This window comes from Oncorhynchus keta, chromosome 20 (assembly GCF_023373465.1).
Source record: "Oncorhynchus keta strain PuntledgeMale-10-30-2019 chromosome 20, Oket_V2, whole genome shotgun sequence".
Taxonomy (NCBI): Eukaryota; Metazoa; Chordata; class Actinopteri; order Salmoniformes; family Salmonidae; genus Oncorhynchus; species Oncorhynchus keta.
Genome location: NC_068440.1, coordinates 34138550 through 34152224, shown reverse-complemented (window position 1 = coordinate 34152224; position 13675 = coordinate 34138550). Strand labels below are relative to the sequence as shown.

The 13675-nt window shown below is 43.8% G+C and overlaps 1 protein-coding gene across 2 annotated transcripts in view; it reads left to right on the top strand.

Moving 5' to 3' along the window:
- Positions 1 to 13675, top strand: part of LOC118399009 (CUB and sushi domain-containing protein 3-like) — a 908305-nt gene that overhangs the window by 643523 nt on the left and 251107 nt on the right. For both annotated transcript variants that reach the window (XM_052472732.1, XM_052472731.1), the window contains exons 23-24: positions 1203 to 1359; positions 9120 to 9311. In XM_052472732.1, coding sequence (XP_052328692.1) covers positions 1203 to 1359; positions 9120 to 9311 — 349 coding nt within the window. The remainder of the gene's footprint in view (positions 1 to 1202; positions 1360 to 9119; positions 9312 to 13675) is intronic.

Here is a 13675-nt window from a genome sequence, read left to right as displayed (position 1 = left end):
ATTTAGTGTCTATGTAGCTCTATCAGATTATGCCATGTCTATGAAGCTCTATCTGTTTATGTAGAGTCTATGTAGCTCTATTCCATTATGTAGTGTCTATGTAGCTGACATGTCTATGTAGCTCTATCAGATTATGCCATGTCTATGAAGCTCTATCTGTTTATGTAGAGTCTATCTAGCTCTATATGTTTATGTAGTGACTATCTAGCTCTATCTGTTTATGTAGAGTCTATGTAGCTCTATCAGATTATGTAGTGTCTATGTATCTCTATGAGGTTATGTCGTGTCTATGAAGTACTATCAGATTATGTAGTGACTATGGAGCTCTATTGGATTATGTAGTGTCTATGTAGCTCTATGAGGTTATGTCGTGTCTATGAAGTACTATCAGATTATGTAGTGACTATGTAGCTCTATGAGGTTATGTAGTGTCTATGCAGCTCTATCAGATTATGTAGTGACTATGTAGCTCTATCAGATTATGTAGTGACTATGTAGCTCTATGAGGTTATGTAGTGTCTATGTAGCTCTATCGGATTATGTAGTGACTATGTAGCTCTATCAGTTTATTTAGTGACTATGTAGCTCTATGAGGTTATGTGGTGTCTATGTAGCTCTATCGGATTATGCCATGTCTATGAAGCTCTAACTTTTTATATAGAGTCTATGTAGCTCTATTCCATTATGTAGTGTCTATGTAGCTCTATGAGGTTATGTAGTGTCTATGTAGCTCTATTGGATTATGTCATGTCTATGTAGCTCTATCAGTTTATGTAGTGACTATTTAGCTCTATGAGGTTATGTAGTGTCTACGTAACTCTATGAGGTTATGTCGTGTCTATGAAGTACTATCAGATTATGTAGTGTCTATGTAGCTCTATCAGTTTATGTCATGTCTATGAAGCTCTATCTGTTTATGTAGTGTCTATGTAGCTCTATCGGATTATGTAGTGTCTATGTAGCTCTATGAGGTTATGTCGTGTCTATGTGGTTCTATCAGATTATGTAATGCCTATGTAGCTCTATCAGTTTATTTAGAGTCTATGTAGCTCTATCTGTTTAATGTGGCTGTTGTCTTCTATGTAATGTTGTCTGTAAATGTTGATGGTTTAATAGCGTCTTTAACTCAGTGATCTTTAATGCAAGACACATTTCTCTGTAAGGCCAAATAAATTAACTAAAGTGAACTCTTATCTCCGCAGATCTATGATGGTAAAGACAGCACTGCTCATGTCCTGGGGGCGTTTACAGGCTCAGCCATGCTGGGTCTCACCCTCATCAGTACCTCAAACAACCTGTGGCTGGAGTTCTACTCTGACCCGGAGTCCACCGGAGAGGGCTTCAAGCTGGTCTACTCTAGTAAGTTCCCAACCAGTCTTCAAGCTGGTCATACTCTAACCAGTCTTCAAGGTGGTCTGCTCTAGTAAGTTACCAACCAGTCTTCAAGCTGGTCATACTCTAACCAGTCTTCAAGGTGGTCTGCTCTAGTAAGTTACCAACCAGTCTTCAAGCTAGTTGTACTCTAGTATGTTTCCAACCAGTCTTCAAGGTGGTCTGCTCTAGTAAGTTACCAACCAGTCTTCAAGCTGGTTGTACTCTAGTAAGTTACTAACTAGTCGTAGAGCTGGTCGTACTCTAGTAAGTTACCAACCAGTCTTCAAGCTGGTCGTACTCTAGTAAATTACCAACCAGTCTTCAAGCTGGTCGTACTCTAGTAAATTACCAACCAGTCTTCAAGCTGGTCGTACTCTAGTAAATTACCAACCAGTCTTCAAGCTGGTCGTACTCTAGTAAATTACCAACCAGTCTTCAAGCTGGTCGTACTCTAGTAAGTTACCAACCAGTCTTCAAGCTGGTCGTACTCTAGTAAATTACCAACCAGTCTTCAAGCTGGTCGTACTCTAGTAAGTTACCAACCAGTCTTCAAGCTGGTCGTACTCTAGTAAATTACCAACCAGTCTTCAAGCTGGTCGTACTCTAGTAAATTACCAACCAGTCTTCAAGCTGGTCGTATTCTAGTAAGTTACCAACTAGTCGTAGAGCTGTGGTTCTGGAAACACTTGCTATAATAACTCTATTTTTATATATATATATTTTAGTTAATTTTTACAGATTTAATAAAAAAATAACAACAACTTCACATTTCCACAGACAGAGTCCCACAAAAATAAACATGTTGACTAATAATTACTGCACAAGAGTAAAAATAAACACACCATCTCAAAGACTAATGAATATCAATAATAATTATAGTAACTTTAAATTACACTCAATTATAAGGTGTGTTTTCTGAACATTTGTAAATTGTTTGCTAATTGTAAAACATGAGTTATAAATGATCTACTAATTGCTTATTATTGAAAGTTAATATAAAATGTTACCTTGGTTCTCAATGATCCAGACTGGGATAGGGGTCATCCTATGATTGATTACCCAGACACACTGATGTAGATAGGACCCTAATAAAAGGCTTGGAGAGGGAGTGAAACATGGCCTTCGTTCCCTATGTGAAAGTAGCTCGTCATATTATGTGTTATGAGATGTTATCTTTGTCATGATTCCGCATCATGTTGATATTTACAAGGAATAGAGTAAAGGTGTTTGTTGTTCACTCTAGATTTACACTGAGTAGACTAAACATTAGGAACACCTAATTCACGTTGGAGTAAAATACTTAGGCTTCTACTTGCAGCTTATACATTTACGGACACAGTATCCATCCAGTCCATCCATCCAGAAACACTGAGTAGACAAAACATTAAGAACACCTGTTCTTTCCATGACACAGACTGACCAGGTGAATCCAGGTGAAAGCTGTGATCCCTTATGGAAGTCACTTGTTAAATCCACTTCAATCAGTGTAGATGAAGGGGAGGAGACAAGGTTAAAGAAGGATTTTTAATCCTTGAGACAATTGCGACATGGATTGTGTATGTTTGCCATTCAGAGGGTGAATGGGTAAGACAAAATATTTAAATGCCTTTGAACGGGGTATGGTAGTAGGTCCCAGGCACACTGGTTTGTGTGAAGAACTGCAAATGCTGCTGGGCTTTTCACGTTGAACAGTTTCCTGTGTGTAGCAAGAATGATCCACCAACCCAAAGGACATCCAGCCAACTTGACACAACTGTGGGAAGCATTGGAGTCAACATGGGCCAGCATCCCCATGGAACACTTTCGACACCTTGTAGAGTCCATGCTCCGACGAATTGAGGCTGGTGCTCTTAATGTTTGGTATACCACTCGTATCAGTCTCTCCCGTCTCTCCATCTGCGTTGTAAAACAATTAGGAGTTAAAGGGTATTAGAACGCTGTTGACAGCCTGGAGTGGATTTCAAGGGATTAAACCACAGCTTGGTCCAAGGTAGTATCAATTACCTGAAAAAGAGCCACGACGCTGGTCTTTGTTGACCTCGTCCCAGCCCCCCGTAGAAAATCCGACTTTGTATTGGCACAGAAGTAAAAGAACACAACAATTCATGTGTTGAACTAGCTAGTAGCTAGCCTGTGTAACATTCAGCAGGGTGTCAGTTCTGACAGAGATGATAGAAAATAAAGATCAACCCGCTGGTGGGCTATCTCATTTGAAATCTATAAAATCTATGTCTGGTGGGAGAATTCATTCCACCTTCAGGATTAGCTGTTTGATTGCATAATAAAGGTCAGTGGAAGCCCAGGGCCAAGTCTCACAATGGCACCCTATTTCCTACATAGTTGCACTACTTTTGACCAGAGCCCTATGGCTGACTCTATGAGCTCTGGTCAAAAGTAGTGCACTAAATAGGGAATAGGGTGCCATTTGGCACATCCATACCATATTAACGTATGGATGATGTGTGTGTTGTTATTGTATTACTACATATTAACGTATGGATGATGTGTGTCATTGTATTACTACATATTAACGTATGGATGATGTGTGTATTGTTATTGTATTACTACATATTAACGTATGGATGATGTGTGTCATTGTATTACTACATATTAACGTATGGATGATGTGTGTCATTGTATTACTACATATTAACGTATGGATGATGTGTGTATTGTTATTGTATTACTACATATTAACGTATGGATGATGTGTGTCATTGTTATTGTATTACTACATATTAACGTATGGATGATGTGTGTCATTGTATTACTACATATTAACGTATGGATGATGTGTGTCATTGTATTACTACATATTAACGTATGGATGATGTGTGTGTTGTTATTGTATTACTACATATTAACGTATGGATGATGTGTGTTGTTATTGTATTACTACATATTAACGTATGGATGATGTGTGTGTTGTTATTGTATTACTACATATTAACGTATGGATGATGTGTGTCATTGTTATTGTATTACTACATATTAACGTATGGATGATGTGTGGATGATGTGTTATTGTATTACTACATATTAACGTATGGATGATTACTACATATTAACGTGTGGATGATGTGTTATTGTATTACTACATATTAACGTATGGATGATGTGTGTACTGTTATTGTATTGATGTGTGTCATTGTATTACTACATATTAACGTATGGATGATGTGTGTTATTGTATTACTACATGGATGATATTGTATTACTACATATGGGATGATGTGTGTATTGTATTACTGTTATTGTATTACTACATATTAACCTATGGATGATGTGTGTGTTGTTATTGTATTACTACATATTAACGTATGGATGATGTGTGTGTTGTTATTGTATTACTACATATTAACATATTAACGTATGGATGATGTGTGGATGATGTGTTATTGTATTACTACATATTAACGTATGATGATGATGTGATGTGTGATGTGTGTCATTGTATTACTACATATTAACGTATGGATGATGTGTGTCATTGTATTACTACATATTAACGTATGGATGATGTGTGTCTTGTTATTGTATTACTACATATTAACGTATGGATGATGTGTGTCATTGTATTACTACATATTAACGTATGGATGATGTCATTGTATTACTACATATTAACGTATGGATGATGTGTGTATTGTTATTGTATTACTACATATTAACGTATGGATGATGTGTGTATTGTTATTGTATTACTACATATTAACGTATGGATGATGTGTGTCATTGTATTACTGATGTGTGTATATTATTACTACATATTAACGTATGGATGATGTGTGTTACTACATATTAACCTATGTGATATTGTATTACTATTATTAACGTATGGATGATGTGTGTCATTGTATTACTACATATTAACGTATGGATGATGTGTGTCATTGTATTACTACATATTAACGTATGGATGATGTGTGTTATTGTATTATATGGATGATGTATTGTTATTGTATTACTACATATTAACGTGGGATGATGTGTGTATTGTTATTGTATTACTACATATTAACTGGATGATGTGTGTATTGTTATTGTATTACTACAATTAACATGGATGATGTGTGTATTTTATTGTATTACTACATATTAACGTATGGATGATGTGTGTACATTGTATTACTACATATTAACATGGATGATGTGTGTATTGTTATTGTATTACTACATATTACAATGATAAACCTATTAACATATGATGTGTGTATTGTTATTGTATTACTACATATTAACTGTGGATGATGTGTGTGTCATCACTATTAACCTATGGATGATGTGTGTACGTTATTGTATTACTACATATTAACTATGTGATGTGTGTATTGTTATTGTATTACTACATATTAACGGATGATGATGTGTGTAATTGTATTACCATATTAACCGGATGATGTGTGTAATCATTGTCCCATTACTACATATTAACCTATGGATGATGTGTGTATTGTTATTGTATTACTACATATTAACGTATGGATGATGTGTGTATTGTTATTGTATTACCATATATGGATGATGTGTGTATGTTATTGTATTACTACATATTAACCTGGATGATGTTTTTGTTATTGTATTACTACAGGGTATGGATGAGCATTGTATTACCATATTAACATGGATGATGTGTGTACTGTTTTTATTACTACATATTAACCTATGGATGATGTGAACATTGTATTACTACATATTAACGTCATGGATGATGTGTGTATTGTATTATACATTTGATGTGTGTCATTGTATTACTACATATTAACGTATGGATGATGTGTGTCATTGTATTACTACATATTAACGTCATGGATGATGTGTGTCATTGTATTACTACATATTAACGTATGGATGATGTGTGTATTGTTATAGTATTACTAGATATGGATAATGTGTGTTATTGTATTACTACATTTACTCAGGGTATAAGCATTTTGTTACACCAGCAACAGCATCTGCCGTCATGGATTTGAATCTGTTTTCACTGTGCTCTGAATCAGGGTATAGAATAATGCCGTCAGTCATGGTGACTGTTTTTTCTCAGGGTATAGAGCATTGCCGTCATGGCGACTGTTTTTTTCTCAGGGTATAGAACATTGCCGTCATGGTGACTGTTTTATTCTCAGGGTATAGAACATTGCCGTCATGGCAACTGTTTTTTTCTCAGGGTATAGAGCATTGCCGTCATGGCGACTGTTTTTTTCTCAGGGTATAGAACATTGCCGTCATGGTGACTGTTTTATTCTCAGGGTATAGAACATTGCCGTCATGGCGACTGTTTCTTTCTCAGGGTATAGAGCAATGCCGTCGTGGCGACTGTTTCTTTCTCAGGGTATAGAGCAATGCCGTCATGGTGACTGTTTCTTTCTCAGGGTATAGAGCAATGCCGTCGTGGTTTTTTCTCAGGGTACTGTTTTTTTCTCAGGGTATAGAGCAATGCCGTCATGGCGACTGTTTCTTTCTCAGGGTATAGAGCAATGCCGTCATGGCGACTGTTTCTTTCTCAGGGTATAGAGCAATGCCGTCATGGCGACTGTTTCTTTCTCAGGGTATAGAGCAATGCCGTCATGGTGACTGTTTCTTTCTCAGGGTATAGAGCAATGCCGTCACGGTGACTGTTTTTTTCTCAGGGTATAGAGCAATGCCGTCACGGTGACTGTTTTTTTCTCAGGGTATAGAGCAATGCCGTCACGGTGACTGTTTTTTCTCAGGGTATAGAGCAATGCCGTCACGGTGACTGTTTTTTTCTCAGGGTATAGAGCAATGCCGTCATGGTGACTGTTTCTTTCTCAGGGTATAGAGCAATGCCGTCACGGTGACTGTTTTTTTCTCAGGGTATAGAGCAATGCCGTCACGGTGACTGTTTTTTTCTCAGGGTATAGAGCAATGCCGTCACGGTGACTGTTTTTTTCTCAGGGTATAGAGCAATGCCGTCGTGGCGACTGTTTCTTTCTCAGGGTATAGAGCAATGCCGTCACGGTGACTGTTTTTTTCTCAGGGTATAGAGCAATGCCGTCACGGTGACTGCTCAGTAGTCTATGAGTGTCGTGTCAAACACTATGTTGAGGCTCTACACTTAATTGGAGGCAAATGGAACTGGGTGCTTTGCATTTATGTGGGTTTTGTATTTTGAAAGGTAGCTGTCATTGTGATGAGGAGAGGGCAGAGGGATGTGTCTTGTTTTAGCTTGGCTGCGTCCTTAATATCACAGGGCAGAGTTCAAACCAGCAAATAGGAAATTGTCAGCTGCTAAAATGTGGGGTGGCACTTTGAAAGACAAGGAAAAAGAACAGCATCATTATGTCTGTCCTATTTCTCTCAGTTGGCTGTGTAATTATGACTGCGTGCCAAACGGAAACGATTAGGGCAAGATAATAACAGGAAGTGTCTCTGACAGAAAGCCGGCCCATGCTCCTCCTGTACCGACCAAGAGTTCTAGACAAATTAACCAAGCGCTTAATCCTAATTGTTCTGCCTGCTTAGTACAGGCCCCATCCCTGCCTCCGGGCCCAGTGGGATCTTCAAGTCGGAATGACTAAAGCTAATGACCACCATAACTTACATTCTCTCTGTTCTGAGCCCCTAACGACATAGGGAAAGGGTCAGTTGTCCAACTGAATATATTCAACTGAAATGTGTCTTCTACATTTAACCCAACCAATGTGAATCAGAGAGGTGCGGGGGGGGGCTGCCTTAATCGACATCCATGTCTTCGGCGCCCGGCGAACAGTGGGTTAACTCAGGGGCAGAATTACAGATTTTTACCTTGTCAGCTCGAGGATTCGAGCCGGTTACTGGCCCAACGCTATAACCACTAGGCTACTTGCCGCCCCATGTACATGCAATGCAAGCAGCACGGAAATAACTCAAAATGACTGATTGGAACATTAAGAGAGGAGGCCAAAAACTGTGTGGCTAAATCATAAGCCTCCATGCCTGTGTCCAGCCTGGCGCAGGTGATATTTGTGTTAACATCACATATCTGGTTTTCAAAAACTATTTCAAAGATGAGCTTGATTGACCATGCCAGATGTAATAAGATAGAACCAATGGAGAAGCACCTAAAAGTGCAAGCCCCACCCATGTGGAACTGTAGGCAGGCTCAACCAAATGCTCCAATCCTTTTTTACCCCAGAGTTGTGACATAGTGACCTCGTCCTACACTGCCAGAAGGAGGAGGATCCTCCCGAGCCTGTTTTACTCTTCATGTTTCTTCTTTCTAGGGAGTTTTCCCCCGGGGCCACTGTGGTTCTGCTTGTTCTCTGGGGTCAAGTTACTGTAGCAGAGCCCTTTGTGACTTTGATTGATTTTCTTCTCTATCTCTTTCTCTCCCTCCCTCTCACCTTCAAACCACCCCACCCCACCCCCAACCACCCTTTCCCCTCCCTCTCTCCTTCAATCCACCCCACCCCACCCCACCCCACTCCACCCCACCCCCCAACCACCCTTTCCCCTCCCACTCTCCTTCAATCCACCCCACCCCCAACCACCCTTTCCCCTCACTCTCCTTCAATCCACCCACCCCACCCCCAACCACCCTTTCCCCTCCCTCTCTCCTTCAATCCACCCCACCCCCAACCACCCTTTCACCTCCCTCTCTCCTTCAATCCACCCCCCCCCCCCACTCCACCCCCCCACCCCACCCCACCCCCCTCCCACCCCCCCCCAACCACCCTTTCCCCTCCCTCTCTCCTTCAATCCACCCCACTCCACCCCCCCCCCCACCCCACCCCTCCCTCCTCCAGGCTTCGAGCTGTCCCACTGCGAAGACCCTGGAGTGCCCCAGTTTGGCTTCAAGGTCAACGACCAGGGACATTTCTCTGGCAGCACCATCACCTACAGGTGTAACCCTGGTTACACCCTGCACGGCAGCAGAGTGCTCAAGTGTATGACCGGAGAGAGACGTGCCTGGGACAACGCCCTGCCCTCTTGCATTGGTAAGGGAACAGAGTAACAAAAGGAGTGTGCATATGAATGGTAAAGCCTTATGATCAGGATCAACTGTTGACTCTAAGCATAGCTGATTGTTAGACGGCTCTCCATCTATTTTCAACTACTGTTGTTAACCCAGTTAACCCAGCAGTACAGTACTGCAGCACAACCCTTCTCTCTTCATGTCAAGTTAACCACAGAAGAAAATGTTAACACAGCTCCCTCCCATTTGTCATAATGATCTAAGCTGCAGCCCATGCACCTCCTACTCTGCATACTGTACTGACCAGGCTAGGGGAGTGCAGACCAGACCAGGCAGAGCTCCTGCAGGTCATTGTTATGCTACAGTAGAACAACCAGCACTGCAGTCTGCAGCTGTATAATGTTAGTTAATCCAGCTGGTTTAATTAGACCGTATGTTGCATTATATCCTCTTAATTGAACTTTGTCAAACAATTTGCAGTGTTTTGCATTTCTTAAAGTGAATAGCGTTTGATTTTTTTTATTTTGAATTAGTAATATCTTGGGAAGATTGGAATATGTGAGAGTTGAATTCAACTAGCCAATACAGGAGCAACAACGGCTCAGCCGCAAAGTGGTAGGCCACACAAGCTCACAGAACGGGACCGCCGAGTGCTGAAGCGCATCCTCGGTTGCAACACTCACTACCGACTTCCAAACTGCCTCTGGAAGCAACGTCAGCACAAGGACTGTTCGTCGGGAGCTTCATGAAATGGGTTTCCATGGCCGAGCAGCCTCACACAAGCCTAAGATCACCATGTGCAATGGCAAGCGTCGTCTGGAGTGGTGTACAGCTCGCCGCCATTGGACTCTGGAGCAGTGGAAACGCTTTCTATCGAGTGATAAATCACACTTTACCATCTGGCAGTGCGACGGACGAATCTGGGTTTGGCGGATGCCAGGAGAACGCTACCTGCCCCAATGCATAGTGTCAACTGTAAAGTTTGGTGGAGGAGGAATAATGGTTTTGGGCTGTTTTTCATGGTTCAGGCTAGGCCCCTTAGTTACAGTGAAGGGAAATCTTAACGCTACAGCATACAATGACATTCTAGACAATTCTGTGCTTCCAACTTTGTGGCAACAGTTTGGGGAAGGCCCTTTCCTGTTTCAGCATGACAATGCCCCCGTGCACAAAGCGAGGTCCATACAGAAATGGTTTGTCAAGATAGGTGTGGAAGAACTTGACTGGCATGCACAGAGGCCTGACCTCAAGCCCATCGAACACCTTTGTGATAAATTGGAACGCTGACTGCGAGCCAGGCCTAATCGGCCAACATCAGTGTCGCTAATGCTCTTGTGACTGAAAGGAAGCAAGACCCACAGACAATGTTCTAACATCTAGTGGAAAGTCTACCCAGAAGAGTTGAGGCTGTTATAGCAGCAAAGAGGGGACCAACTCCATATTAATGTCCATGATTTTGGAATGAGATGTTTGACAAGCAGGTGTCCATATACCTTTGCTCATGTATTGCAAAAGCAAACAAGAGGCAGAAGATCTATTAGAGAAAACATGCCGTATCAACTGAATATCAGTACAGTGCTCCAAGCAGGACACATTTAGCATTGTGTCAGTGTCTGTCAATGAGATTGGACAATTAAGTGGGAAACAGCAAGTTACAGTCTGCTATCTCTCTTTTCTGTTGATTTTAGATTTGTAAGTGGCCAATCAGATGTGATTGAGCACCCCTGAGAAGCCAATGATGTGTGATTGAACGTTTGCTTTGTGAGGAATGAGCTCCATAGGATGTTGGTTAAGACTAGAGGGAGGAAGCGAGATGGGGACCTCTCTTTCTCTCTCTCTCTCTCCCTCTCTCCGGTATCTAAAAACGTCTCTAATGTAGAGTATAAATCAATAGCGATCTGAACCTTGTTATTCAAGCTTCATTGAACTGTGCATCCATTGTTTGTCATGTAGACGGATTATGCAAATGAACCTGCTGAAAGGAAACGCAGATGTGGGCTCCATTAATAATAAAGCCCAAACGTCCTGAAGTCAACCAGGCCAGTTTTTCTGGAGGAGGGAGAGAGAGTGAATGCGAAAGACAGAGCGTGAGAATGAGAGAGAGGGGCGGGGACAGGGAGACAGAGAGTGAGAGAGAAAAAGATGGGAAGTGAGTAAGAGAGAGAAAGATGGTGGAAGGACAGAGATTGAGAGAGAAAGAGACAGGAAGTGAGTAAGAGAGAGAGCGAGAGATGGTGGGAGGACAAAGAGTGAGAGAGAAAGATAGAGGCCACACTGCCCCAACGGGAGCGCCACACTGCCCCAACGGGAGCGCCACACTGCCCCCACGGCACCATCACACTGCCCCCACGGCACCATCACACTGCCCCCACTGCACCCCCACACTGCCCCCACGGCACCATCACACTGTCCCCACTGCACCATCACACTGCCCCCACGGCACCACCACACTGCCCCCACGGCACCACCACACATCACCACCACATTGCCCCCACGCCCCTTTCCACACTGCCCCGCCACAATGCCCCCACGGCACCACCACACTGCCCCCACGGCACCACGACACTGCCCCACGGCACCACCACACATCACCACCACACTGACCCCACTGCACCACCACAATGCCCCCACGGCACCACCACACTGCCCCCACGGCACCACCACACTGCCCCCACGGCACCATCACACTGCCCCCACGGCACCATCACACTGCCCCCACGGCACCACCACACTGCCCCCACGGCACCACCACACTGCCCCCACGGCACCACCACACTGCCCCCACGGCACCACCACACTGCCCCCACGGCACCACCACACTGCCCCCACGGCACCACCACACTGCCCCCACGGCACCATCACACTGCCCCCACGGCACCATCACACTGCCCCCACGGCACCATCACACTGCCCCCACGGCACCATCACACTGTCCCCACTGCACCATCACACTGCCCCCACGGCACCACCACACTGCCCCCACGGCACCACCACACATCACCACCACATTGCCCCCACGCCCCTTTCCACACTGCCCCGCCACAATGCCCCCACGGCACCACCACACTGCCCCCCCGGCACCACCACACTGCCCCACGGCACCACCACACATCACCACCACACTGACCCCACTGCACCACCACAATGCCCCCACTGGCACCACCACACTGCCCCCACGGCACCACCACACTGCCCCCACGGCACCACGACACTGCCCCACGGCACCACCACACATCACCACCACACTGACCCCACTGCACCACCACAATGCCCCCACGGCACCACCACACTGCCCCCACGGCACCACCACACTGCCCCCACGGCACCACCACACTGCCCCCACGGCACCACCACACATCACCGCCACACTGACCCCACTGCACTGCCACACTGTAAGAGCTGGTTTTGAGCTGGATGCTTATCTTACTGACAGCCCTACGGGCCCCGGTCAACGTAGTGTATTGCATAGGGAACAGGGTACCATTAGGGACTCTCTCCAGCAGTCTGCATCTTGTGAGATTATCTATTACTGAGATGATTTATTGAGATGAATCACACGGCTTCACGTTCGCATGAGGAGCGGTAGACATGTTCCATTTGTTTGCCAGCCAGCCACTAATTATTTCCCCTCAGCTCTGTGTGTGTGTGTGTGTGTGTGTGTGTGTGTGTGTGTGTGTGTGTGTGTGTGTGTGTGTGTGTGTGTGTGTGTGTGTGTGTGTGTGTGTGTGTGTGTGTGTGTGTGTGTGTGTGTGTGTGTGTGTGACTGTGTTCCTGTCCATGGATACCTCCAGCCCAATACAGCATATAGTTATATATACGTCACTGCAAAACTTCTACAGTATCTCCTTTTATTTCTCTCCATAGCTATCTCATGTTCTTTTATTTCTCTCCATAGCTAGATATCTATCATGTTCTGGTTATATTTCTATGGTCTCTCCATAGCTAGATATCTATCATGTTCTGGTTATATTTCAAATGTATGGTCTCAGAACAGTCCAGCAGCACAGTCAGGTGGACTGGGGAGATATCTATCAAATTCTGATTATATTTCAGGTAGTCCTGGGACATGGTCTCTCAGGTCCTCCGAGAGAGAGAAAGAGAGAAGGAGAGAATTAGAGAACGCACTAGATTCACACAGGACACCGAATGGACAGGAGAAGTACTCCAGATTATATTTAAATATGGCTGAGACAGGAGGGGTCTGTGGCCCCATCCGAGGACGTACAGGGCTATAGAAATCTAGAGGGATATCTTCAACCACCAACTTACCATCCTGAGACAAGGCCGAGTATAGCCCACAAAGATCTCCGATTAGGCCGACCACAACAGTGAATCAACCCACCCAGGTGGTCGGCTCCCCAGCAAGCCAGTGACTCAGCCCCGTAA